Source organism: Lynx canadensis, chromosome D3 (assembly GCF_007474595.2).
Source record: "Lynx canadensis isolate LIC74 chromosome D3, mLynCan4.pri.v2, whole genome shotgun sequence".
Taxonomy (NCBI): domain Eukaryota; kingdom Metazoa; phylum Chordata; class Mammalia; order Carnivora; family Felidae; genus Lynx; species Lynx canadensis.
In genome coordinates this window covers 87451763-87478696 of record NC_044314.2, presented here as the reverse complement: position 1 = coordinate 87478696, position 26934 = coordinate 87451763, and the positions used below count along the sequence as shown (strand labels likewise).

The 26934-nt window shown below is 42.6% G+C and overlaps 1 protein-coding gene across 3 annotated transcripts in view; it reads left to right on the top strand.

Moving 5' to 3' along the window:
- The first annotated feature begins 8432 nt into the window (after positions 1 to 8432).
- The window catches only part of SBNO1 (strawberry notch homolog 1), a 53648-nt gene continuing 35146 nt past the window's right edge, over positions 8433 to 26934 (top strand). For 2 of the 3 annotated variants that reach the window (XM_030335747.1, XM_030335745.1), the window contains exons 1-5: positions 8434 to 8587; positions 16603 to 16734; positions 17456 to 17560; positions 19540 to 19852; positions 23964 to 24064. In XM_030335747.1, coding sequence (XP_030191607.1) covers positions 16603 to 16734; positions 17456 to 17560; positions 19540 to 19852; positions 23964 to 24064 — 651 coding nt within the window. In that variant the 5' untranslated portion in view covers positions 8434 to 8587. Of the gene's footprint in view, positions 8588 to 16602; positions 16735 to 17455; positions 17561 to 19539; positions 19853 to 23963; positions 24065 to 26934 lie in introns of all 3 variants that reach the window. The other variant, XM_030335746.1, reaches the window with a different exon arrangement.

Genomic DNA, 26934 nt, shown 5'->3' with positions numbered 1-26934 from the left:
AACAGCACAGGTCAAACTGTTTAATTTAGAATGTGATTAAAACTTTTTTTTTGAGAGAGAGAGAGATTGGGGAGGGGCAGAGAGAGAGAGGGAGAGAGAAAATCCCAAACAGGCTCCACGCTGTCAGCACAGGGCTCAAGGCAGGGCTCAAACCCACAAACTGTGAGATCATGACCTGAGCCTAAATCAAGAGTCGGACACTTAACCGCCCGAGCCACCCAGGCACCCCTAGAATGTGATTTTTAAATTTCTTTTATGCATGGGCTTTTAGTTTTTGGATAGCTCTTTAATTTGTGAGTTTGAAGGGGGTGAATAAACATCATTTTCTTTCTGAGAGATGTACTTAATAGTTGGATCAGTTTGCTGAGACTGCTGTAACAGAGCACCAGGAACTGAGTGGTTGAAACAATAAAACCATCTTGCCTGCACCTGGCTGGTCCGTTGGTTAAGCATCTGACTTCAGCTCAGGTCATGCTCTCGTGGGTTCGAGTCCCGTGTCAGGCTCTGTGTTGACAGCTGGGAGCTTGGAGCCTGCTTCAGATTCTGTGTCTGCCTCTCTCTCTGCCCCTCCCCACTCTCAAAAATAAATAAACATTAAAAAATTAAAAAAAAAAAAGCCTAAAGTATCGGCAGGGCTGGTTCCCTTGGAGGGCTCTGAGGAGGGGTCTGTTCCATGACTGTCCCCTGCTTTCTGGTGGCATGTTGACAATCTTTGGCATTCCTTGTTTGTAGAAGCATCACTCCGACCTCTGCCTTTATCTTCATGCGGCCTTCTGCCTGTCTGCATGTGCCTCCAAATTTCCCTTTTATAAGGACACACCCATGTTGGATTAGGGAATCACACTAATGACCTCGTTTGACCTCGTTTAATAACTTTGACTTGATTTGTAAAGACCCTATCTCCAAGGTCACATTCCGAGGTACTGGGGGTCAGAACTCCAATATATGAATTCATGGGAGACACAATTCAGTACAGGACAATAGTGTGTCTGAGTTTAATAATTTAAACATCTTATGTTTAATGTGATGTGTCTTATGTCTAATTTATTTATTTATTTATTTATTAAAAAAAATTTTTTTTAACGTTTATTTATTTTTGAGACAGAGAGAGACAGAGCATGAACAGGGGAGGGGCAGAGAGAGAGGGAGACACAGAATCGGAAACAGGCTCCAGGCTCTAAGCCGTCAGCACAGAGCCCGATGCGGGGCTCGAACTCACGGACCGTGAGATCATGACCTGAGCCGAAGTCGGACGCTTAACCGACCAAGCCACCCAGGCGCCCCTCTTATGTCTAATTTAAATGTGATGCTTTTAGGGGAAATTTACAAAAACGAATAGCAGGGCATCCATTATAAAAACATAAAAAAAGTAAAGTATTATTTTAAGTTAATACACACATAGGGTGAAAACTTTAAACAGAAACCCTTCTCCTCCTTAATCTCATTCTCCCAGCTTCAGAACCATTCTATGCATATGCTACTATACTACCTTGGAGAAGGTAAAGACAGGTTATGGCAATGATCCAAACCAATAATGACCGTCAACACTTTGTGTGTGAAGAGTCGTCAGAACATTCTGAAAATCTGTATTAAGAAACAGGTAATAGGGCCGCCTGTGTGGCTCAGTCATTTGGTTGAGCATCCGACTCTTGATTTCAGCTCAGATCACAATCCAGGGTCATGGCATCGAGCCCCACAAGAAACTCAACTCTTGTTATCCGGGCCTTCATTTTTTCTTGTCATTCTTCCATTTCGTTTTCCCTTTCCTAAAGAGATACTCCACAGGGATTAAAAATGTCCATACTTTCTTGGGACAGTTTGAGCCCATATCAGTCTGTACTCCAAAAAGTTGGTTCTCAGGCCAGGGAAGACTTTTAAAAATTTGTTTAAATATATGTTTAAACCTTTCAACTTTTCACTTTAATTAGTGTCTGTATTAATCAAGATTGGTTTTGGATTGCCTTTGAAAGAAGCCCAGCTCGACCAGGCTCAAGGAAATGAGGATGTGGATTATCGCTCAAAACAGAAAAGTTCAAGGGTAGAAGTAACTTCAGGCAGGACAGGATCCAGGGAGTCAAAGAGTGTCATCTGCATTTAGTGTCTCCTTCTCCCTCCCTGTCCACCTCTTTGCCCTACTGCTGTTAGGTCGGCCTCACAGACTGGTCTCCCATTCTACGTGGCCTCTTCCCCCACTTCCTGTTGCTATCTTAGCAACGTCAGTGGCAAGGAACTGTCTTTTTCCAACTGCTTTCAGTTCATGTCTTGGTTTTATAATGATTTTTTTTTTTTTAAGTTCTAGGTCCAACATGGGGCTTGAACTCACAACCCCGAGATAAAGAGTTGCATGCTGACCTGAGTCAGCCAGGCGCCTCTTTTTCCTACTACTTTCGACATAAAGTTCTGAAACTGAAACTCGTTGCCTTGGCACTGAATCTATCGGTGTGGCCTGGAAATGCACCCAACGCTTCAATTTGCCAGAACTGAATTACATGCTCAACTCTGGAATAATGTGTATAGGAGATGATTACTGTTCTCCAAACCACATGGACTTTGAGACAGAGAGATAAAAATTAAAGTGCCACTATCTGAAGAAAGACAGGTGGGGCACCTGGGTGGCTCAGTCGGTTAAGCGTCCGACTTCGGCTCAGGTCGTGGTCTCGCGGTTCATGAGTTCAAGCCCTGGGTCGGGCTCTGTGCTGACAGCTTGGAGCCCAGAGCCTGCTTTGGATTCGGTGTCTCTCTCTCTCTCTCTCTCTCTCTCTGTGCCTTGCCTGCTCACACATACACTGTCTCTCTCTCAAAAATAAAGATTAAAAAAAAGAGACAGAGATGGATTTGGGGGGGGGGGCAGTCAAAAACAACCTGTTCCAGAGCACAGAAGACTTTTAAGGCAGTGAAAATACTCTGATAACTGTAACGATAGATAGATGTCATTATGCGTTTGTCCAAACCCATACAACGTATACCACCAAGAGCAAACTTTAAGGTGAACTACGGACTTTGGGTGATAGTGATGTATCAAGGTGGGGTTAGCACAACTGTAACAAATGTATTGTTCTATTAGGGGACATTGATTAACTGGGGAGCCTGTGCATGGGTGGGGGTGGGGGTACATGGGAAGTCTCTGTACCTTCCCCTCAAATTTGCTGTGAATATAATATATATAAAAAAAAAAAGGCCTTCAAAACACAACCCACAAAAAGCCTCTGTCCACATGATGTCTGCCATTGTGAAAAATCTAGTAGATGCTTTAGTCACATTCTGATGCTGCATTAGGTTGCTCACCACTCATCCCTTGAAACGCCACTTCCATGGCATCCGTGATATAATCTCTCCCTGGTTCTGCTTTACCTCTCTGCCTGACTTTACTCAGGCTGAGTGCTCACCTCTTAGATACACACTCTGAGGGTTCTGCCTCTGGCCCCCTGCTTTTCTCTCTGCATTCTTTCTAGCACAGTTTTATACTTCTTCATGTTTTAATCCCCATCTAGATCCTCAAGCTGTAGACTCCCAACTGCTTGCTAGACCTCTCCACTTGGATGTCCCATTGGCCCCTCAAAATTCCTCATGATAGACTTACTTTCATGGCCTCCAATGAACAATACCTCCTACTGTTCATATTTTTTTAAAGATTATTTTAGGGACGCCTGGGTGGCTCAGTCGGTTAAGTGTCTGACTCTTGATTTTGGCTCAGGTCATGATCTTACAGTTGTGGGATTGAGCCCCGCATTGGGCTCTGCACTGAGCATGGAGCCTGCTTGGAATTCTCTCTCTCTCTCTCTCTCTCTCTCTCTCTCTCTCTGCCTCTCCTCGACTTGCGTGCTCTCTGTCTCTCAAAATAAACATTAAAAAAAAATTTTTTTTTAATGTTTATTTTTGAGACAGAGAGAGACAGAGCATGAACGGGGGAGGGGCAGAGAGAGAGGGAGACACAGAATCGGAAGCAGGCTCCAGGCTCCGAGCCATCAGCCCAGAGCCCGATGCGGGGCTCGAACTCACGGACCGCGAGATCGTGACCTGAGCTGAAGTCGGACGCTTAACCGACTGCGCCACCCAGGCGCCCCTCAAAATAAACATTTAAAAAAAAAAAAAGATATTGTATTTTCAAGTAATCTCTACACCCAATGTGGGGTTTGAACTCACAACCCAAGATCAAGAGTTGCATGCTCTACCAACTGAGCCAGTCAGCCCTTCCCACCCCTTCATACCCTTGTGTTGTCTTTCCTTGAATCTTGTGCGGCCTTGTTAATTGACAGAATGTGATGGAAACATCACTTGGTCAGTTGCAAGCCAAAAATTCAAGAGAGGCTGTAAGCTTCTGCTTTTGTGTTTTTGGGAGCCCAGAGCCACCATGTAAGAACCATGAGGCAACTGGAGAGACCACACGGAAAGAGAGAAATACAGCTATTCCAGCATCCTGGCTGAGCCCAGCCCAGCTTGCAGCGTGAGAAAAAACCAAAATGGTGGTTAAGTCATTAGGTTTGGGGGTGTTTGTTACATAGTAATAGATAAGCAAAACTTTCCCCATTATCTAAAGCCAAACTCATTGTCTTCCTCTTCACATGTTGGTCTTCCTGAGGTCATAGTTTCAGCTGTGGCACTATTATCTACCTAGGTTCCGAAGAGAGAAACTGAGGCTTCATTATAGACTCCTCCCTCCTCACAACCCCTATACAACTAGCCACTGTGTGTCGTTGGCTTTATCTCCTAAATATCTCTTGAACCTGGACCTCTTCTTTTGCTCAACAGAATTTTGCTCCATATCACCTTCTGTTCTAATCTTCTCTTGATCTATCTAGTCCTCACATCTGCAGCCCAGTTCTTAGATCCCTCTGCTACACTGCTCCCAGAGTGATATTCTAGAATGTCTAGCCAACCATGGCAGCTCTCTGCATAACAGGCTTCTGAGCTCCCTGTAGCCTACAGAATAAAGTCCAAACTCAGTTACAAAATGCTCTTGGAGAATGACCTTCATCTATTTTTATAATCCTACTGATAATTCCCTGTTACTTGCTATGTCAATCAGGGTTCAGACAGGAGGCCGAAACTACACCGGGTTTTGAATAGAGATCCATTAATGTAAAGAACTGTTAACTGGGTCTAAGCTGGTTAACTAGGTGACCTGAAAGGGTGAAAAGAGAACTTTAAGACATCACCTCTCCAGCTGCAGGAAGCAGCTCCCACCACTTGGGCTACGGGGACGCAGGGAAGGGGTTGGTGTCATTAAACTTAGAAACACAAAAGAGGGACCCGTGTTGCTCAGACCTAAACTCCAAGGAGGGGGCTCTGCTCAGCTGGTGCCAGCATCTCAGACCTTACAGGGTGGCCCTGTGGAGGGTCCTGCTGGTCCCGCCCCCTGAGAGGAGGGTTTGGTGGGACTATCCCGCAGGCCTGGGGGACACTGAGGAGAGCTGCTGCTACAGGAAGGAGAGGCAGCTGCTAGGGTGAAGAAGTGTTGTTGGGATGACGTTCCCAGGAAACTTTCTCCTCCTCCAGCTTTGTCGTCTCCCTCTGGCACTCCCTGTTGCAGAAACAAACACTGAAACAGCTGGCAGAGCAGAAATGTGGTTTTGCGCATCACGATACAGACTAGAGAGGCCTGGGCTTGGAGCTGAGAGACGTCTGTCTTAATGACCCGTGCGCTTGCCTTGTTACTGTTGCTTCTCCTTGCTTTGCTCCTACCTGTTTCAGGACATTTGCATGTGCTGTTTCCTCTTCTTGAAATGCAGTTCCCTCTTCTCTTTGCCCACTTAATACCTACTTTTCCCACTTCCTCAAGGAAGCAGCCTTTGAGTCCTCTGGTGAGGTCAAATCCCTCTGTAATAGGCTGTTAGCTTCTTTGTAACAATGTCACAATTACAAGTTTACATTTTGTGTAATTTTTGGATTAACACCCACTACAATGTAGGGATATTAAACAATTTTTTAATGATTATTTATTTTTGAGAGGGACAGAGTACCAGCAGGGGAAGAACAGAGAGAGGGAGACACAGGATCTGAAGCAGGCTCCAGGCCCTGAGCTATCAGCACAGAGCCCAACACAGGGCTCGAACCCATGGACCATGAGATCATGACCTGAGCCAAAGTTGGACGCTTAAACAACTGAGCCACCCAGGTGCCCCAACACTGTAAGGACATTAATCTATGGGTAGGAACCATCCCCGTCTCTATTCTCATTTGGTTTTCTTACATTTGTGCCCCTAATTTCTAACAATGTACCTGGCCCATAGTAAGGGCTCAATAAATACTTGTTGAATGGAGTGAGAAGTGCAGTTTTAACAGCCATGGAGAAGTCAATACCATGCCTCAACAGGGTTTTGTTTTGTTTCTGAATTAGCTGCTTCCAATAGCATCTCTGTTCTGGGTGGACCCAATAAGTCTTCCTCCTGCTTCTGGTCCTCAGTAGCTTGACTCCCATCCCGATACAACTGCTACTTGCATTGTCATTCTGAGATGCTCTATGCGTACACGCAAGCAAAATATATTATTATACATACTCATAGATAGAGGTGCTTCATTCTCTTGAACAACTGTTTTTCACTGTAGGAAAGTGCCACAGTTCAGTTAACCAGTCCTTTCCTCAAAGACATTTAGTTTGTTTCCCATCTTTGGATTCTACAAATAATGCTGCAGTGAATAACCTTGTGTGTGACATTGTGTGCAAATACACAGTTATATTGCAATATCTCCTGAAATACCATCTTTTACTTTGATCCCAGAGAAGGAGATTATGCAGATCTGGCAGCAAGGACCTGGCTTGGATGCTCAGAAAGTATCTCTAAAGGTGGGGGTTTCTAGGTCAGACCTCCACTTTTTGGAATCTAGTATTTACCTAGTCCTAGCCGGCAGCTAGAGTTTGAGGGCCACTTGGAAACCAAATTGTACCAGCCATGCTCAGAAGACACTGATTCATTAAATACAGTGTTTTAGATTTTTTTTTTTCTGCATCCTTTCTCCTTTCATTTCCTTGTCTTTTCATAATTTGACAGATTTGTAATGGCTTGTTTGGTGTCATCTAGACCATAAACTAGGGCTAGTCTAGTGGCCAGCAGTGAACAGGACACATGAGGGCCTTGTTCTTATGGGACTAGTTTTATCATTTTTACCTTTACCAGGTTTCTTTGTGTGTAAGGATGAAATGAAATCATGAAAGCAAAGTAATTAGTCAGCAATTTAAAATGTTCACTTATATGAATATATATATATACATATATGACACATACTTATGTGTATAAACGCCCAGTTGGAAGATTCATAATCATCTTGCCATGACTACTTTTTTTTCCTCCCCACTTTCTCTCTACTTTCTCCTGAGGAGCTCACACCTTAACCTCCAAGTGTTTTGGGGACTTGGTTTTCAACGCAAGGCGAGCGGGATGCGCCGCCAGTAGGGGGCAAGACTCACCCAGGCGTGCCTATTACCTAAGCAACGGAGTCAAACAGCATTCAGAATGACTTTACAAAAGGGTTACCAAGAAGTTAATTTGTTTATTCTGTCAGGTCATTTAATAAGAACAATAATAATAGTAGTAGTGGTAAGAATAAGGGGAAGGAGAAGAAAATAAGGAAGCGAGAGGTGGTGGCGACAAACCTTTTCTGCAGCAATCATTAATCAAGAGCAATAGTTCAGAAAAAAGAAATGGGGCTGACTCTGCTCACACTCCTTAGGGTATGATAATGACAGTGGACCAGCCGAAGGTCTCCGAGTTATACTGCGGTTTCATATTGAATAAAGTGCTTTGAGCGAGCCTAACAAGCAAAGAATAAGCGAATATTTTTTTCTCGGATTGACTGGGTAATGAAGAGCTTTCCAAACTGATAGAGACGCCACTAGGTAACTTCCTGGGCCGAAGCCACACACCAAAAGGTTTTGAAAATAGCTTCGGGCCCCTCCTAGCCCGACTTTTGAAAGCAGGTGTGGGACGCATGCGCCCGGCCCACCGGCTGACCTCCTCGTGGCAAAACCAGAGTGCGGACCTTCCTCCCGACGGCCCGCGGGGCAGAAAGGGAGGGGGAACGGAATTCTCGCGAGGTGTTTGAGCGCCGGCGGAAGCAGTAGACACGTGACTCTTCCAAGAGGCCTTCGCCTTCCCCCCTCCCCCTTCTCGGAAACCCGGCCCCCTCACCCCTCGCCCACCCCGGAGACGCGGTAAAGGACCGTTTGGGTTCCGGAATTCTCTTGGATCCAACCACTGGTACCGGGTCGGCTGGGGCCGGCGGAGTCCGTGCTTGGCAGCGAAGGCAGGGGGCGGTCAAGATGGGGGGGGGAAATCATCTTCCTTCACCTAGGAGGGAGGCGGGGCGGAGGGGGGCGCTGGGGAGCGGGTGGGGGGGGAAGGGAGGAAGTCACGTGGGGCGCGCGGCGCGCGCTGCGTGCGCGCGGCGCCTCATCCGTCGCCCCACCCCCTCCCCTCTGGCGGGGCGGGGGGGGGCCGGGGGGAGGGGCGTCAAGATGGCGGCGGGGAGGTAGGCAGAGCCGGACGCCGCTGCTGCCGCCGCCACCGCCGCCTCCGCTCCAGTCGCCTCTAGTTCTTCAAGCTCTCGCCACCCGGGAGAAGCTGTTCCGGCGTCGGATCCCGCGGGGAAAGTAAGTCCTTTCCTTAGCTCTCTTTTGCTTCCACACTCCCCCTCCCGGACAGCCAGCTTCCCACTCCCACCCTCCTCAGGGGGCCGTGTGGGGCCGGGCTGGGGGGGGGGCAGCCACCTCACCCCGGCTTGGGGCCTCCCTCGCCCCTCTTCGCCCCCTCAGCTGCGCGCCCCAGGGTTCTCGGGGGCACGGTCCCAGCAGCAGCCCCGCCGCACTCGCTTCCTCCGCCCGTCAGCGCCGGGCCCTGCGGTCGCTGCGCGTGGGGCTCTCGGGCCCCGGGGGCCCCGCTGTCCCGGGCCGGAGGCACCCAGTTTGGGCGGGGAGGCAAGGTCTGCGGACTCCGGCTCCGACTCTACTTGGGTCGCCCCCCTTGCTTTCCCCGCTCCACTCGAGGACTGCGAGGTCCCGGACCCGCAGGAAAGTGAGCTCCGCAATCCTTCAAAAGTCCTCCTGTCGGAGGATTGCCCCCGGCTTACGACGAGTGCGGGAGGCGATGGGAGCGCCCCAAATCTGGACCCCACACCTGCAGTTTTCTGATTACCTCGCTCTCAGGGTGTCGAAGCGGTACGTGGGACACGTGGGGGCCACCTTCAAGCCTCACCGAGCGATCAGGTTAATTTTGTCTCCAGCTCGCTCGCCTCCCAGACCCTAAGCATCTATGCAGAGAAAGGCGGTTGCGGATTTGCTTGCTCTAAGAGTGCTTGGCGTAACGAGCATCTAAAGTTCCCCAAACCAGTGCTTGCTGGTGGTTTCCCTGAAGTGGTTTGGGATCGGTTTAACCGCTGAGGAGATTTGGATGTGCCCGAACCCTTGTGATTGTTTCTTTCCTGACCCTGGCATCCAGCTCCTCCCCTTTCCACCCCGGCTTTGTGCTGCTGTTTGGTTCATGTTTGCGGACCACTAACTTGATCCTCGCACAGAGAAGCCCTTTTTATGTGCGGGCTCCGTTTACTGTAGGAAGCTTTTGTTTTGGGGAGTCGCTGGTTGAGAAACGTGGGGAAAGAAGGGCCAAGAAAATGAGAGTCAAATAAAGCAACGTTTTTATCCATTGAATTGCGCAGCCAATTGTAACCGCACCCGGAAGTTTGTACTAAACACGTGTTGCTGAGGGAAGGTTAAAAGCTGGGTCCCCTTTGACCTTTGAGAGTTGATTATTAGCAGTTGATGTTGGGTTAAATGGTTGTTTGTTTGTATTTTTTTTTTCCAGACAGCCATGATTAGGGACGAAGTAGGGCTTGTACAGAGTCGGCCAGGAAGGTCTAGAAAGCTGTCAAATCCGGAGTTGCCCTAGAGCAGATAGACTCGGAGACACGAGCCAGCTAACAGTGCGAAGGGATTCCTTTCCCCCAGTATATTTACGGCAATCAAGTGATTTTTTTTTCCGTAAGCTGCGGGGAAAGCCAGGATCATTGCCCCAAAGACAGTTTGTATAGAATTTCTAGGACAAAATGCAAGTTTGGCATGGGTGCCTTGCATGGGACCGTGATTTTGAGAGCAAGGGAACGTTTCATTTTCGCGTTTAAAGAAGCTGCTTCCAAAATTTCCTTTATCTGGAAAAACATCTATATTCTTTTGGCTTCTGCTCTTTTGTCCCCCAGGCTAACTTAATTACACACAGTTGTCTATAGAATTTTAAGTGAATTTTACTCTAGCTTGTGGGTAAGTATTAGGAGGGGAGGCTTAGTTGGTGGCTGACAGTCCCATTCATTCATTCATTGAATGCTGTTAAGCGTCTGGCAGTTTTACTTAAGGGCTTTGCTGAAATTACGTACTGCTTAAAAACGGACAGTGTGGAGATTCTTTCATGCTTTTTAAAATGATTCATCTCAAAGACTGGCTGCAGATGCATTTCTGCGTTTCTTAGTTTCTAAATTGAGCTTTGATTTGAGACTTGCCTCCTGTGAAGGTCCTGAACGCTCGGATCTGAGATCTGGTCTTGCAGGTACCCTGACTTCATGAGTCTCTCAGTTCCCGTGCTTTGTCTGCCTAAAATTAGTGTAAAGATACTTTCTGAGAAGAACTGCTTTCACATGAAATAGCTACGTAGTTACCAAAATGATAGGATCCTAAAGTTTTTGCAGTTGTCTTTTTTTTTTTTTTTTTTTTTTTTTTAATGCTGAAGATTGACTTTGATGTCGTTGAACTTATTAGGACAGTCTTGGGATACCACTGAAATTTTGTGTAGATGGAAAGATAGGCTCTTGAAGAGCAGGAACTCTGGTTTTATGAGTACAGTACAGAACCCATCAAGTTAGCTTGCTTATTTAATTCTGGGGAGGCAGTGTATAGTACAGAGTAGTGATTTTGAAACCTTTTTACTGCATCCCGTGGTATTTTTACGTTGTGTAAACATAATGACATGTTTTACGTTGTGATCTAGTATATACGCACACACGGAATTGAAAAAGTCATGTCGTGAAATGTTTATCCTCTCTACGCACTCTGCGCTAGTTTTCTGTTCTGTATTGAAATATTTAAGAATGCTGATCATGATACACTGAATTGACTTGACAACTCACTGTGGTGTGACCAGCAGATTGAAAAATATGTTCTAGGGTTAAGAGTACAGTATCTTGGGGGGATGTGGGGTCAGAGCTCCTAGGTTTCTAATTCTGCTCCATGCTTGCTTTGTTGTTACCTTGTTACAGTTCATCTCTCTAAGGCTCAGTTTTTATCTGTGACAAAGGGATAACAGGTAATATTTATTCATGGGTTATCTGGAGGGTTAAAAGAGAAAAAAAATCAACACTGTAGTAAATCTCAAGGTGTCTAACCATCTGGATTTGATGGTGGTAATCAAGAAAGTTGTCCCACCCCCTCCATTCTTTCATGTGTTTTTTTTGTAAAGCATATTTGAAATTTTGTTATCTGCACGTTCCTTTGTGAATCCATTCTTCCTATAAGTTTTGTAGTGAGAGCAGGAAGAGGCAAACTTCAGTGAGCAATTGCTCCCTTGAAAAATAGCTATTAAAAAATACAAATTATATTCCTCAAGGTAATGAAAATCCTTGTTCATGAATTTTTTATATTATCTTTTATATCTCGTGACGTTCTTTTTTTTGTTGTTGTTAGTTTCACTTATTTATTTTGAGAGAGGAAGAGAGAGCGAGAGAGTATGCATGCATGAAAGGGATAGAGAGAGAGAGGGAGAGAGAATCCCAAGCAAGGCTCCCCACTGTCAGCGCAGAGCCTGATGTGGGGCTTTGAACTCACAAAATGTGAGATCATGACCTGAGCTGAAACCAAGAGTTGGACACTTAACCAACGGAGCCACCCAGGTGCCCCTCTCCTGATGTTCTTAATTAAGGAATTGCATTCAGTAGACACTAAATAAATACCTTGTTCATAGATTATATTAGCTAAATTCTGAGTGGATCATTATCCTTCAACTTCTTAAACTAAATGTCATTCGTTACGTGTGGGCTTTGTAAAAGCAAAGTTGAAGCGGAGTTAAAAGGCAGACATACTTAGCATTGTTAAGGAGAAAAAGTCCTGTTTGTTATTAGTTCAGGCAAAGAAAGATACTTGCTTTACATAAAGAGGTCTACCAGTCTTCTCTAGGCAACCTAACTGATTAGCTGGACAAATTGAGTATCTGACACTTATAGGTAAAAAGGAACTCGTATTTTATAGAACTAATGTGGAAGTTATTGAATAGATTGCCCACAAGTAAAGTTGTATTTTAGGGAATAAAGCGTTGGATCAGTGATGTGGAAGAAAACCTGTATTTTTGATGTGATACTAATATTTATCCAAATGATATTTAATAGCTAGTAATGTAGCATTTATGCAGCAGCAATCCTGTAAAATAGGTTCTGTTTTTATTCCCATTTGAGGAAACAAGTTATTACTTGATCACATAAGTTATTATTTGACCGTATTGTACTACTAGTGGATGATGTGGCCAGGATTTGAACCCAGATATTGTTTGACCCCATTGTCTGCACACTTGCCACTGCTACAGATAGACCCCTTGTATCTGCCCAGAGCTATAAAGATCTGCTTTAGGTCTCAACAAGAGCAATCTTGTCCTGGTTGATAGGTTTCAGTGTTGGTATTCTCAGTGGGAACTGTACCCTTGCATTCTTCTGATTGGCTCTTGTTTCTCAGGATTCTCTTCTTGCCAAGGATGGCTCTTCATTTCTACTACTGTGTCCTTGTTTCTTATTTATCGTAGATGCTTTCATAGGTGTACTATTTTGAAATAGGTGGTATTTTTGAATGTGTTTATTTAGGATAGAAATGGAACCTTTTGTTCATTGTTTCAGATAGAGTCACTCTGAGGTTAGCAATTTTGGGGTTTGTTTAAACATTGCTACATGTTCAACTTCACCTAAGGTCTACGAAATCCTTTGTTAGATACACTGTAACACAGTTCTTTTATATCTATCTAACAGTATTTGCATTTATATTGTATTTAAAGGGTTCAAAGTAAAATTGTTGTTTTTCCTCTCAATAAATCTTACTCGTAAGGTGAGGAGAAGATTGAATAATACAACCTTTTTAAGAGCTCTCTTCGCCTGAACACTGAAATTCTGTGAGTCTGTAATAGTTTCAGAATAGGAAAATTAAATATTAAGAGTATTGCCTAATGGCATTAGATGTTCCTCCATATCCCTTTCCCCCTTTTTCACTGCAAAAAAGTGCAAGTGAAGAATTTGTGCCCAGTTGACTAAGAAAGGATCCCTAGGGGCGCCTGGGTGGCTCAGTCAGTTGGGTGTCCTACTTGGGCTCAGGTCATGATCTCATGGCTTGTGGGTTCGAGCCCTGCATCAGGCTCTGTGCTGACAGCTCAGAGCCTGGAGCCTGCTTCGGATTCTGTGTCTTCAGATTCTGAGTGCCCCTTCGCCATCATGCTCTGTCTCTCTTTCAAAAATAAACATTAAAAAAAAAAAAAAAGGATCCCTAGATTTTGTGTATAAGATGTGTATAAACCTAAAATCTCCTTCATTAACAGCTTGTAAAAGTCATTGTCGTTACTAAGTCACTACTGAGGTTAGAGGTCTCGAATTATTATTCCTGTGAATGAATTTTCAGTAGGTCATTGAGTGTTATTTATAACTGTGCTGTTATTTCTTGTAAAAATACCAAGTTTTTCCCAAATTTTTCCCTTCCCTGATAATATTTTTGTACTTTCAATTCTCACTGTTCAGAAAATATGTTTCAAAAACCTCTCATGAATTTAGTAATGCTTTTCAATGATGTTTTTTCATTAATGATGTTTTTATACTTTTTAGTATAATTAGGTAGGGCTTGGTGTGCCTCTAGTGGATTAATGGATCCCTTGGCCTCCCAAGCGTTCCTTGGTCTGTAGTTTAGGTGTCACTGGTTCAAAACAACGTTGTTTTTTTTTTTTAACGTTTTATTTATTTTTGAGACAGAGAGAGACAGAGCATGAACGGGGGAGGGGCAGAGAGAGAGGGAGACACAGAATCTGAAGCAGGCTCCAGGCTCTGAGCTGTCAGCCCAGAGCCTGACGCGGGGCTCGAACTCACGGACCGCAAGATCGTGACCTGAGCTGAAGTCGGCCGCTTAACCGACTGAGCCACCCAGGCGCCCCAAAACAATGTATTTTTATTTCAAATGTAAGTAAATCATTATTTCTAATATTGACTTTAAAAAGATGACATTTTGATAGTTTCTGGAGTTTTATCAATCAATCTAGGTCAGGGTTAGTCATAGCAAGCAGACCAGGACCACCACACATTCCCCCAGGTCACTGGTCTTAGTGAAGTATTTTGTGGATTGAAAATGTTTTTATTTATTTTTTATTTTTAAATGTTTATTTACTTCGAGTGAGCAGGGTAGGTACAAAGTGAAGGAGAGAGAATCTCAAGTAGGTTCTGTGTCGTCAGCATAGAGCTGGATGTGGGGCTTGAACCCACGAACCGTGAGATCATGACCTCAGTCGAAACCAAGAGTCAGATACTTAACTGGCTGAGCCACACGAGCGCCCCTGAAAATGTTTCTAAAGCATTGGCTTAGCTCTCAGTACATGTTGGTACTACATTACTAGGATTAGTTTGTAAAATATGGTCAGCTATTTATTTTACATCTTCATTGGGACATTTCTCCTATTTGTCTCCTCTGTTCATTCCCTTCATACCGTTTCCATCTTGCTGTGCAATGATCTGTCTTCCTTCTGATTTTAATCTCAAACTGGCATTTATTCCAAAGTTAAGTATTGAAACTTCTTAGGTTAGCAACATTGACTTCTTGATCTATTCATTGGAAAGAGAATGCATGGGCTTTGGGAGTTTGAACAGTCTAGATCTGGGTAGGTGTAGGTAATATAAGCTTTCTGCGCCTCAGTTTCATCTCTGGAATTATAATACCTACCTTTTTCGGGGTTGTTGTGGGCTCATAGTGTACATGAAGAGCCTAACACTGTGAGCTTTGTAAAAGATACTTAGTTGTCAATTTCCTTTCTGTCCTTCTTCCTGCTCAAAATGTATTCCAAAGACTTCTTTTCCTTTTTCTGAAAAATTTTGGGGGAATCTCATTCGGCTTATCTGCTCTTCCTTGGGGCTGTTTAAGACCCTCTTTAAACAGTCTGCCCTTAGTTTCATTTCTGGGTATCTGTGGTTTCTATCTTAAACTCATTCATGTTTCTGTTAGAACTTCTTTCTAATTGATACTTAGGCTCCTGTGACATAGGCCTACCTAGTAGAGGATTTCTCTGTTAAGTATCTTGCTTTCATTTGAAACAGTATTTCTGCACATTGGAAGTCATGGTCACAGTGACTAACACCTTTCTTTTAGTAGGACATAATGAAAACACTGGCATTAAATTCTGTCACACAGCCTGAGAACAAATGAACTAGCTGAAAATTAGTATATTTATGTAACATGAAATTAGTGTTTTGAGAAAAACAAGTACAGTCATTTTTTTTCTCGTGTTTATGTATGTAAATTGGTTATTTCAGATAATGACAAAAGTTAAAAATTGAGAAAGTTGTTTTTTTCCCTCTACAAAATGGATAAAAATCTGTTTTGGTGCTAAATTACTTTGATACATTGGATCAAAGTACATTGGTTCCTTAGAGTACAGTTGGAAAACCCAAACCTGAAATGTATTTGCTTGCTTCATTTTCCCCTACTAAACCATATAACTCCTTTTTGGGTCTCCTGGGCTCAATGCTTATTTTTTCACTTTGTGTTGGCTTATCTCCAGTCGTCCATCAATTCATGCTTTTTGTGTATTTCATATTTTCTTTGATCTTAAGAGCTTCTGTATAAACTTAGCCTTATGGATTGTCCTTCCTAAATATCTTGGAATCCATCCCCCCTTCTTTCCACACTCTGTTATTATAGCACATCATCTCTCTCGGTGTGTGTAGTGGTTTCCTAAAATGTCTCTCTGCTTCTGGTCTTATTCTACCCATTCTCAGTTTGCTTCCATACTTCTGTGGAGTAACCTGTCACAAATCTGACTGTGTTCTGCAGTCTTCTATCTGATAACTCTTCAGTGACCCCCACCACCCACGGGATTAAGTGAACTCTCTAGCATTGTATAGAAGGTTGTGGGTGACATTTTCCTCATCTCTCGTCATCACCTATCTGAGCCTTGGATTTCTGTTCTGAGCTTCCGTACCAATGGTAAATTACTCATAAACGTTGTTCTTAAAGTACTAATGTCTTTCATGCCTCCATAAATTTTAATGCACTGTGCAGAAGATGCTTCCCCACCTGGTGATTTCTTCCTTGAGACTCAGTAGTTCCCGGTCGTCTTTGTCCCTCTCTCCCCAGGCCAAGTTTAACATTGCTTTTGTGTTCCCACCACATTTTGTGCACAAATACTCTTGCTGTGTTTTACATATTTCTCTGTCCTTTCCATCTTGTGAATTTTTTGGAATCAGAGACTATTTCTCGTTAGTCGTTCTTACTTGATATGTAACAGGTTCTTCATAAATATCAAGTGAATGGATCTAGTAGAAAATGTTCGTTTATATTTAGAAGAGAGTTAATTGTCATTTTAAGTTTTTTATGTTAACATTAAATCTTTTATTCTAAAGATGGTGGAGCCAGGGCAAGATTTACTGCTTGCTGCTTTGAGTGAGAGTGGAATTAGTCCGAATGACCTTTTTGATATTGATGGTGGAGATGCAGGGCTTGCAACTCCAACACCTACTCCTCCAGTTCAGCAGGTAAGAGTTTTCCAAAGCCTCTGTAAAAAGTAGATTGCTTAAATTTCATTTCTCCTTACAGAAATAGGTATTAAGATACATTAAAAAAATTTTTTTAATGTTTATTTTTGAGAGAGCGCACGTGTGTAAGTGGGTTAGGGAGGGGCAGAGAGAGAGGGAGACAGAGGATCCTAAGTGGGTTCTGGGAGCCTGATGCAGGGATCAAACCTGCTAACTGAGCCATGAGATCATAACCTGAGCCCAAGTCGGACACTCAACTGACTGAGACACCCAGGCGCCCCAAGACATAATTTTAAATATGCATGTGCATGTTATTTTTATGTTATTAGTCTTCATTCATGAGAGGGACATTTTTGCAGTGAAAAATTAAGACATTTTCTGCTCTGATATACATATATATTTATATAAGAGAGACGTATTATTTAGAGCTCTTGTGGGAGGGTTGTTAATTTCCTTACTAGTTGTCTTTGTACTTCTTGGGGACCTTCTGAGGTTTCACTATATACTTTCTCTGAAAGTTAAAATAAGATTCTGGTGTTAGCATAATTTTGTGAAGATATTGTACTTGGAAAGATTATTACTTTATACTTGGTATCATATTTTTTTGAGGGTAAAACTTTTTTGTTTTTGTTGTTTTGATAAAATGAATACATCTTTGGTTCTTAAAACAGTTCACTCCCATCATATTTTATTTCTTTCTCTGATGTTATTTTCTCTCCAGTCAGTGCCACTTAGTGCGTTAGAATTGGGTTTGGAGACTGAAGCAGCAGTTCCTGTTAAACCAGAACAAGAGACAGTACCTACTCCAGCACTGTTAAATGTTAGGGTAAGAACAATTTACATTTGACATTGTTACTAAAATGGTTTAGGATCATAGTCAGAAAATAACCTATAAGATGAAGTCATTTTTATCTTACTAGTTCTGCTTTTTGCTGCTTTCCAATATGCTACTCTCACATCCTACTTGCTAAAATAATGCTTTCATTCTTCTGGTAGCTATGTTGATCAAAAGACAATTAGGACAAAACAGAAAATTTTTTGAATTTACTCATTGTAAATGATATAAAATTTGTGAACTACACATTAACCCACTGCACTTAATTTTTCCTTGTTTATTTCAGCTTTTGTCCATTATGTGATCATAATTGTGCTTTAAATACAGAGTTTACCTTAAACGTAGCATTTATGAACTTAAGCCTAGTGGTGTAAAGGACATCCTAGTTAAAAATTTGATAATTATGATAAATTATTGTTGAGGGTTTTATTTGAAAGTGGTAAGTGGTGGGACGCCTGGTTGGCTCAGTTGGAAGAGCATGTGAGGGTTGTGAGTTTGATCCCCATATTGTGTGTAGAGATTACTTAAATCTTTAAAAGAGTTCCCTGCTTTAAAAAAGGGGGGATAAGTGGCAGCCTACAAAATTCTTATTATAGGAGTCATGGAAAAATACCAAATACTTTGAAGAGGGAAGGAAGTAGAAATAGACTGAAATTTATAAAAATACTCAGTTGTACTTCAGTCGTTTAAGATCACAGATATTTTATCATTCTCAAATCTTTGACTTTTTTTTCCTGCATTTTTGTCCAGCTTCTAATGTCCCCTCCCCACCCCCCAACTATAAAAAATAAAATGCTATATGGTTTTTCTTAGGCTCAAAGGTAGTACCTGTATTATCACCAATGTTTGATATTGATGATATTGGTGGATTCCCTGGATCATTCATGCAAGATAGGTATTTAAAATGTTGCTTGGGGTTGCCTGGCTGGCTCAGTCAATAGAGCATGGGACTCTTGATCTCGGGGTCATGAGATCAAGTCACACATTGGGTGCAGAGATTACTTAAAAGTAAAATCTTCAAAAAAAAAAAAAAAAATGCTGCTTGGTAGTTTTCTCTTTTAAGTTCTAAATGTTGGTATAGTCTGTATGATAGCAAACAAAACATTGTATAAGAATCACAGAATGTTAGAAATGGAAAATGGACTTCAGAGAGCCTGGGCCTCCAGGGGTGAAGTGATTTGCTTAAGGTTATTGACCTAGTTGAGGCAGTGCTGGGATTAGAAATACTTTCTCTTCCTAGCCCTTGTATTATATAGGGTTGCAATACATCACAGCTTGCTTGGGATAGTCCTATTTTATGCTTGCTGCCCCTGACAGTTATAGAAAATGTCACACTACTACTATACCTTTTTTTTCCCCCCCCTCAAAATGGTGTGTTTTAACTTGGTAGTTTATAGTTAGGCATGTTTAATTAAAAATACAGCACCAATAGTTTGGTAAGAAAGTCAGTTTTAAATTTTATTTTTTTATTATTAACTTTTAAACGTTTATTTATTTTGAGAGAGCGAGAGAGCCCATACATGTGCACGCATGGGAGCAGGGAAGGGACACAGAGCGAGAATCCCAAGCACGTTCACAGAGCCCAGTGCGCGGCTTGAATCCACAAACCATGAGATCATGACCTGAACCAAACCAAGTGTTGGATGCTTAACTGAGTGAGCCACTCAGGTGCCCCCCCATTTTTTTTTTTTTTTTTTTTTTTTTTTTTTTTTTTTTTAATTTTAGAGAGGGAGTGAGCAAGGGGAGGGGGCAGAGGGAGAAAGAGAATCTCAAGCAGGTTCCATGCAGACACCAGGCTCGATCCCATGACTCTGGGATCATGACCTGAGCCGAAATCAAGAGTCAGACACTCAACTGACTGAGCCCCTAGTTTTAGATTTTTAAATGGCCTTCCATGTGTGTGGATCTAGGCTGTGTTAGAGAGTAAAGTACTTCTCAGTGGTCTGATGTGTTATGGTTTTCTTTTATAGCAGCAGCCTCCATCTACTACAACATTTGTGCTGAATCAAATAAATCAGCTCCCAACCTTGGGATCTACAATTGTAATGACTAAAACACCGCCTGTAACAACGAATAGGCAGACCATCACATTAACAAAGTTTATCCAGACTACTGCAAACACACGCCCTTCAGTCTCAGCACCAGCAGTACGAAATGCCATGACCTCTGCACCCTCAAAAGACCAGGTTCAGCTGAAGGATCTACTAAAAAATAATAGTCTGAACGAACTCATGAAACTGAAGCCACCAGCTAATATTGCTCAGCCAGTTGCAACAGCAGCTAGTAAGTCTTTCTATTTTCTATGGTGTCACCTGTCTCCCTGAGGTAAGATAGGTCAGTGTGTTTTTAAGGGTTTGCTTGGGTCTTAAAAGAACTGGGCAGGAAGGAGATGTCTGCATGACTCTGTACAATTACAGTATTTATACAGTACAAAGGAAGAAGGAATTTAGAAGCCTTAGCATTTACCTTGAAGTAAAATATGAAATTTCCAGGTGGCTACAATCATTAACACCATGAGATACTGGTTTTATATACTGGGAATAACTGGTTAACACTTTCTTGGTCCTTTAAATCTGTGCTTCTCAAACTTTATGTGATCTTGTTCACAGCCAGAATCAGATTCAGTAGGTCTGGGTGGGGCCCAAGATTCTGCATTTTTCTAACAAGCTTTTTGGAGGTGTTATTGCTGGTGGTCCTTGGACCATGTGTGAGGTAACTGGCTTTAAACTGATACTTTACTGCTTTATTGTGACTTTTACAGCTTTATGATTTTGCCTGTCACTGGCTTCATTGCTTGTGGATAGTCGTATATTTAGTAAATTCCCTTTTAAAATACATATGTTTTCATTATAAAATAATTTACTGCATTTTTTTTGAAGAATGAGCACCCATATAATAACTTTCTAAAAAAACAGCTTTATTGAAATATAACGTGCATACGATAAATTTTACCTTTTTAAAGTATACGGTTGAGGGGCGCCTGGGTGGCGCAGTCGGTTAAGCGTCCGGCTTCAGCCAGGTCACGATCTCGCGGTCCGTGAGTTCGAGCCCCGCGTCAGGCTCTGGGCTGATGGCTCGGAGCCTGGACCCTGTTTCCGATTCTGTGTCTCCCTCTCTCTCTGCCCCTACCCTGTTCGTGCTGTGTCTGTCTCTCTGTCCCAAAAGTAAATAAAAACGTTGAAAAAAAAATTTAAAGTATACGGTTGAGTAGATTATAGTATATTCACAGTTGTTAAACCATCACCACTAGCTAATCCATAATACCTTAAGGATAGGGTTTAACGGGAAAAAGTTCCACAGTGGTTTGATTACATTTTTAAAGAGTTCATTTATGCATAAAGAATATAGATTTTGTAGTTTTTCTTTGGAGTTTGTTGTTGCTCATTTATTCAACGAATATTTATTGAGTGCCTTCTATATGCCAAGTACTGTTCTGGGGTTTTGAGGCTATGGCTGGGAGAAAAACTGTTGGAATCTCTGCTCTCATGGAGCTTGCATCCTAGTGGAGAGATGCAGACAATAAACAAAATAAGTTAGTTATACAGTACGTCTGATACGGACAAGCTCTGTGGAAAGAAATAGAAAATGGGGTACAGGGCAGGAAGAGGTTACAGTTTTAAGTGGAACGTTCAGAGGAAGCTTCGTGTTTAGTGTATTGAGGTAATTTTTAAGGGTAAAATAGAATTAATTGGTGTTTTTAAAAATTTTAGCAATGTCATATTTTAGTAGTATAGTTTTAGAAACTGAAAAATGTGAACTCTTAAGAGGGATAGTCTTTCCTTCCCTCTACATTCTGCTGAAATATATTTGAGTGCCTTTTTTTTTTTATTATTTAAAAAAAAAATTTTTTTTAACATATATTTATTTTTGAGACAGAGAGAGACAGAGCATGAACGGGGGAGGGTCAGAGAGAGGGAGACATAGAATCTGAAACAGGCTCCAGGCTCTTAGCTGTCAGCACAGAGCCCGACGCGGGGCTCGAACTCACGAACTGCAAGATCATGACCTGAGCCGAAGTCGGCCGCTTAACCGACTGAGCCACCCAGGCGCCCCTATTTGAGTGCCTTTTATGTAACAGTACCATGGCAGGCACTGTTGGAAACGGTAACTGACCTCAGTCATAGTCTGAGCTGACCACTATTGTATAGTTTTAGCATAGGAATTGGTGCCTTTTTTTAAAGTAGATTTCTTTGGGATTATTGTATGTTTGGATTAAGGAGATAGAATGGAGGTTCCTGATGATTTATACTGGCACATAAATAGCATTTTATTAGGGTTTTGGAATGAGGTGATAGGTATTGTACAGTTCCTTTTTCCAAAGGAAAAAGGTATTTGTATTTCTAATTGTGGGAAATAAATAAGTTCTAATACCTGATATAGACCAATATATAATTTAGGGACAGAATTGACTGCTTGGAAGTTGTGCTTATGTTTATAAAGAAGAAGCCTGGGGCGTTCGAAAGCAGTGGTCAAAAAGTGTTTGTAGGGGCGCCTGGGTGGCACAGTCGGTTAAGCGTCCGACTTCAGCTCAGGTCACGATCTCGCGGTCCGTGAGTTCGAGCCCCGCGTGGGGCTCTGTGCTGACTGCTCAGAGCCTGGAGCCTGTTTCCGATTCTGTGTCTCCCTCTCTCTCTGCCCCTCCCCCGTTCATGCTCTGTCTCTCTCTGTCCCAAAAATAAATAAACGTTGAAAAAAAAAATTAAAAAAAAAAAAAGTGTAGCGCGATGTAGAACTAACTTTGTCTCCAGTGAGAGATGCGATTAAAAATATCAAATTATTTAATCTTTTCTTTGAGTCCATACCATTGTGGCTTTATGGTTATAGTTTACTCAAGGTCATTGTCCTGAACCAACTGCAGCCTGGCAGCTAGATGCCAACTGAAAAATAATTTTAACTGCCTTAGGACAGATTTTTATTTTCTGCCATGGAGAGCAGGACCGTGGCCCTGACCTGGCTGGGGTGCAGGGCAGCATCTGGGATGGCTCTTGGGAGACTTAAGGGTGGGGTGGGGTGGGGTCATCAGTTTTGGAAGCAACTTTCATTAAAAGTTTTTGGGTTTGAGGAAATACTGCTGCTTTTTTGAGTGGCTTTCTGAGCATTCTACCCCTCAGAGCAAATGTCCTCATAATGTAAAGAAGACTGTGTTATTGTGAGGGGAGTTCAGAAAGCAAAACAAAACAGGATAGGTTTGGAGCTGATCCAGTAATACTTAGTAAGTACAGTAACATCTACCACATCCAGTGGAGTAATTTTAAAAAGACAAAAGAGTACAAATCAAGGCCATCTTTGTGTGGAAGCCTGAGAAACCGTCAGACTAGACCAGGGCTGAAAAAGAAACATGTAAGTGAATGCCGAAGATAAGCATACTTTTGTGTTGTAGCAGAGGATCATCTTTTTACTAAAGGGGAAGAACAATAAAAGTATGAAACTGCAAAGAGCAAGATTTTCATGTTCCTCCCTCACTTAGCTATGGGTGTTGCGCCTTTTGGAGCCATGAGCTCTTTGGGTCTCTGGGTTCTGAGTCCGCTTCTGTAACTCTGTGAACTGTTCACTGGCTCTCCCACAGTTATGTTAAACAGATAAATCCGTTATCTCTGTTCTGACCTTCTTATTTTGTTAACACTTTGTTATTTTGGAGTCCCAAGTGACAGGCCTCCAAACACTCCCTATCTTTTGGTAGAATAGATCAGATCCGGTCAGTGCTCCTGGTGTGATTGTCACACTGTGGTCTCAAGGATCCCAGGTACCTGAAGCGAGCACTTCAGGGATGTAGGCTGGTTACGGGGCTCTAGACTCCTCAGTCAAGAAGTTCTCCTTGGCCTAGTACTCGAATTGAAGGATTCAGTTCTCTTGCTGTGTGTAAAAAGAGTTTGCAAACCACTGGTATAGAAGAAGAAAAAATTCATTGTTCGGATCTTTGAGGAGAGGAGGAACGTAGAATTTCCAAATTTTTTTCTTTTTTCCTTCCAAGAAAGAATTATTTTGCCTTGAAAGCAAGTATCATCAACTCAGGTGAGATTGATTCTGTCTTGGTGATAATACCAAGTTTTGTGGGGTTTTTTGATGAACCAAGTGAAGTGTCCCAAAGTAATGCTAGCTCTTGGTGTTTGTGTTGAAAGAAACTATCAAATATTCTGATTAAGGTGTCTTTTTGATAGTTTTCAAGTTTCCTGTACATGCATATCCGTTTAAGGTAACTTGTTTTCTAAGGTTAATTCTTACCTCCACGATAACACATTGCCTTGCATGTTTTTATCCTTATGCTTAATTTAAGGTGGTGATAAGCAGATCGGTATTTTTTCATTTGTGAAGTGGGTAAACTACTGAGTTTTTAAAAAACTGTTGGAAAAGAAATTTAGAAATCGTTCTAAAATGTAATGACTCTCCCCCTCAGCTGATGTAAGCAATGGTACAGTCAAGAAGGAGTCTTCTAATAAAGAAGTAGCGAGAATATGGATAAACGACATGAAAATGAGGAGTTTTTCCCCAACCATGGTGAGTTTTAAAAGCTGTATCTGTATTGTGTTACGGAAGTACACTTGGCTAAAAGTACTCTAAAACAACCCTCAGAAAACTTTTTTGGGGTGAAGGGGGGCTACTCAACTGCATAAACTAATGAGTAAGCATTAAATCTCACTGAAGTAAACTAACATACTGAACAAGGTGATAATAACTTGCATATTTGATGGGGTGTAGTATTACACGCGGTACTCACATCCTTTTTGTGTGGATCTCATCTGGTAGAAAAAGACAATGTGAGTTAACCAAAAGTGTTTGATAACTGTCCATTTTAGGATTGAACTTGCATGTATAGCTAGTTTTGAGCTGTCAGATCATATAATGTTCTAGTTACAGTAATCTTTTTCCTTATAGTTTGGAAATGTTGTATGTTTTGGGTTAATTAATTCTGTACGTTTATTTCATTGCTGTGTATAACACTGCATGTGTGTGGTGGGTTTGTACAAGAGGTATACTACATGGTTGCCCCTTCCATAATCACACAATTTGACAAGCACATGGTGTAAGTAGTAATAGAAGGTACAGCAAAAAGTACATTGGGACAGTCACAATTAGGGTTATGACTTTGGAGGAAGAGGAGGTCTCCCTGGACTCACATGGCCTGAGAAGATTTCCTTTTGTGGCAGAGATATAATGGAGATTGGGTGTTGAGTTTGGAGAGACTGTAGGAGGGCATTTTAGGAAGGGAGCTAATGCATTGGCACAGAGGAGACGGCTATATGTTTAGGTGACCGTAAGCCATGAGGAAGTTCGAATAGTTGGATTTGGCACTTTGGAGGGTTCTGAGTTGAGTTTGAAAGATTTGGACTTGGTGCAGCACCAGTCGGGGCCACTGGAAGTGGAGGATCCTGTTAGTGACTCAGGATGGGTTGGTGGGGGGAAGACCCTTTGGTTAAGTACTCCAGAAGGAAGTATTAGAAATTAAACTTGGGGGACTACGAAGAGAATGATTGGAACAAGGTGAGAGGGAAGAAAAAAAGGAAAACATGTAACAATACCAGAGGATTGCTAAGACTTGGGGACGGAATAAGGAACTGGAGACACGGCGCAGCCGTCTGTGCCTGAGGTTTTGAACAGGGACTAGGAGAGTGAATGCTGGCCGGACCCAGTTTACTTAATAGTTGTGTGCCAGCAACTTACATGGAAGTTGATTTTTAGAAAATACAATTGCGTTTTTCTTTTTTTTTTTTTTTTTTAATTTTTTTTAAGTTTATTTTTGAGAGAGAGAGAACCAGCCAGGGAGGGGCAGAGAATGGGGGACAGAAGATCCCAAGTGGGCTCTGTTCTGACAGCAGACAGCCCCATGCATGGCTCGAACTCACGAACCATGAGATCATGACTGAACCCAAGTCTGACACTTAACCAACTGAGCCACCTAGATACCCTGGGATTGCGTTTTTCTTTAAAAAATGTATGTAGTACTCAGGTTCCCAGTTCAGCTTATGTTTGCCCATAATATGCCAGAAGTTCTTTGTTGTCCTTGCAGTTAAGAAACCTCTAACAGGGAGTGCCTGGGTGGCTTCAGCTCAGGTCATGATCTCTCGATTCGTGAGTTCAAGCCCTGCATGGGGCTCTCTGCACAGAGCACGCTTCAGATACTCTGTCTCCTTCTCTCTCTGCCCCTCCCTCGCTCATGCTTTTTCTCTCTCTCTCTCTCAAAAATAAATATTAAAAAAAAAAGAGGGGCACCTGGGTGGCTCAGTTGGTTGAGCATCCAGCTTTGGCTCAGGTCATGATCCCACAGTTTGTGGGTTCAAGCTCCACGTCAGGCTCTGTGGTGACAGCGTGGAGCTTGCTTGGAATTCTCTCTCTCTCTCTCTCTCTCTCTCTCTGCCCCTATCCTACTCATTCTCTCCCTCCGTCCGTCCCTCTCTCTCTCTCTCTCTCTCTCTCTCTCCCTCAAAACCAATAAACTTTAAAAAAAAAAAAAGAAAGAAAGAAAGAAACATCTAACGGGCGCCTGACTGGCTCAGTCAGGGGAGCATGTGACTCTTGGTCTTGAGGTCTTGAGTTCTGGCCCCACGTTGGGCATAGAGCTTACTTAAAAAAAAAAAAAAAAAATCTGTGTCTCTAGCAGAGATCACAAACTGGTAGACTGTGGACCAAAGCCAGTTGACAAATGTGTTTTGTTGGGTGGGACTCCACAGTATTTTGAAAAAATTTGAACTTGTTGCTACCACATAAAAATCCTCTGATTTCCAGGTTCTCCTGAAAAACAGGAGTACCTGACGACCGTGGGCCCACATTCCCACCTGAACAGGCTTCTGGCTGAGTAGGAACGTGGACTTTGTGTGTTGGGTGGGCGTTCCGCAGGTACCGTAGTCTCCCCACTCCCCCTCATTTATCTCCTTGACCTGAAGCTTGGGGACCCTCAGTTGCCTTTTTATTGGCTTTGAAATTTACCTGTGTGTCCCTGGATTTTGTGACCAGACAGACAGTAGACCAGCTTATCTTCCAGTTAACACTCTTGGTGATTTTTTTTTTTTTTTTTTTTTAATTCAGGTAAGGGAAGATAAGATAGAGGGAGAGGGAAGGAGGCTGGTCATTTAGCATAGTAGGCATTCTTTTTGTTTTTTTCAATGTTTTGTGTTTTATTTATTTTTGAGAGAGAGAGCATGAGTGGGGGAGGAGCTGAGAGAGGAGGACAGGATCTGAAGCGGGCTCTGCACTGACAGCAGAGAGCCTGATATGGGGCTTGAACTCACGAACTGGGAGATCATGACCTGAAGTCGGAAGCCCAACCCACTGAACTCCCCAGGTCCCCTAGTCTTATTTGATAACGTGGGGAAAGGGCTGAAGGTGGGATGGGGAAGACACAGAATTTAAGTGATTTAAGCAAGGCCACA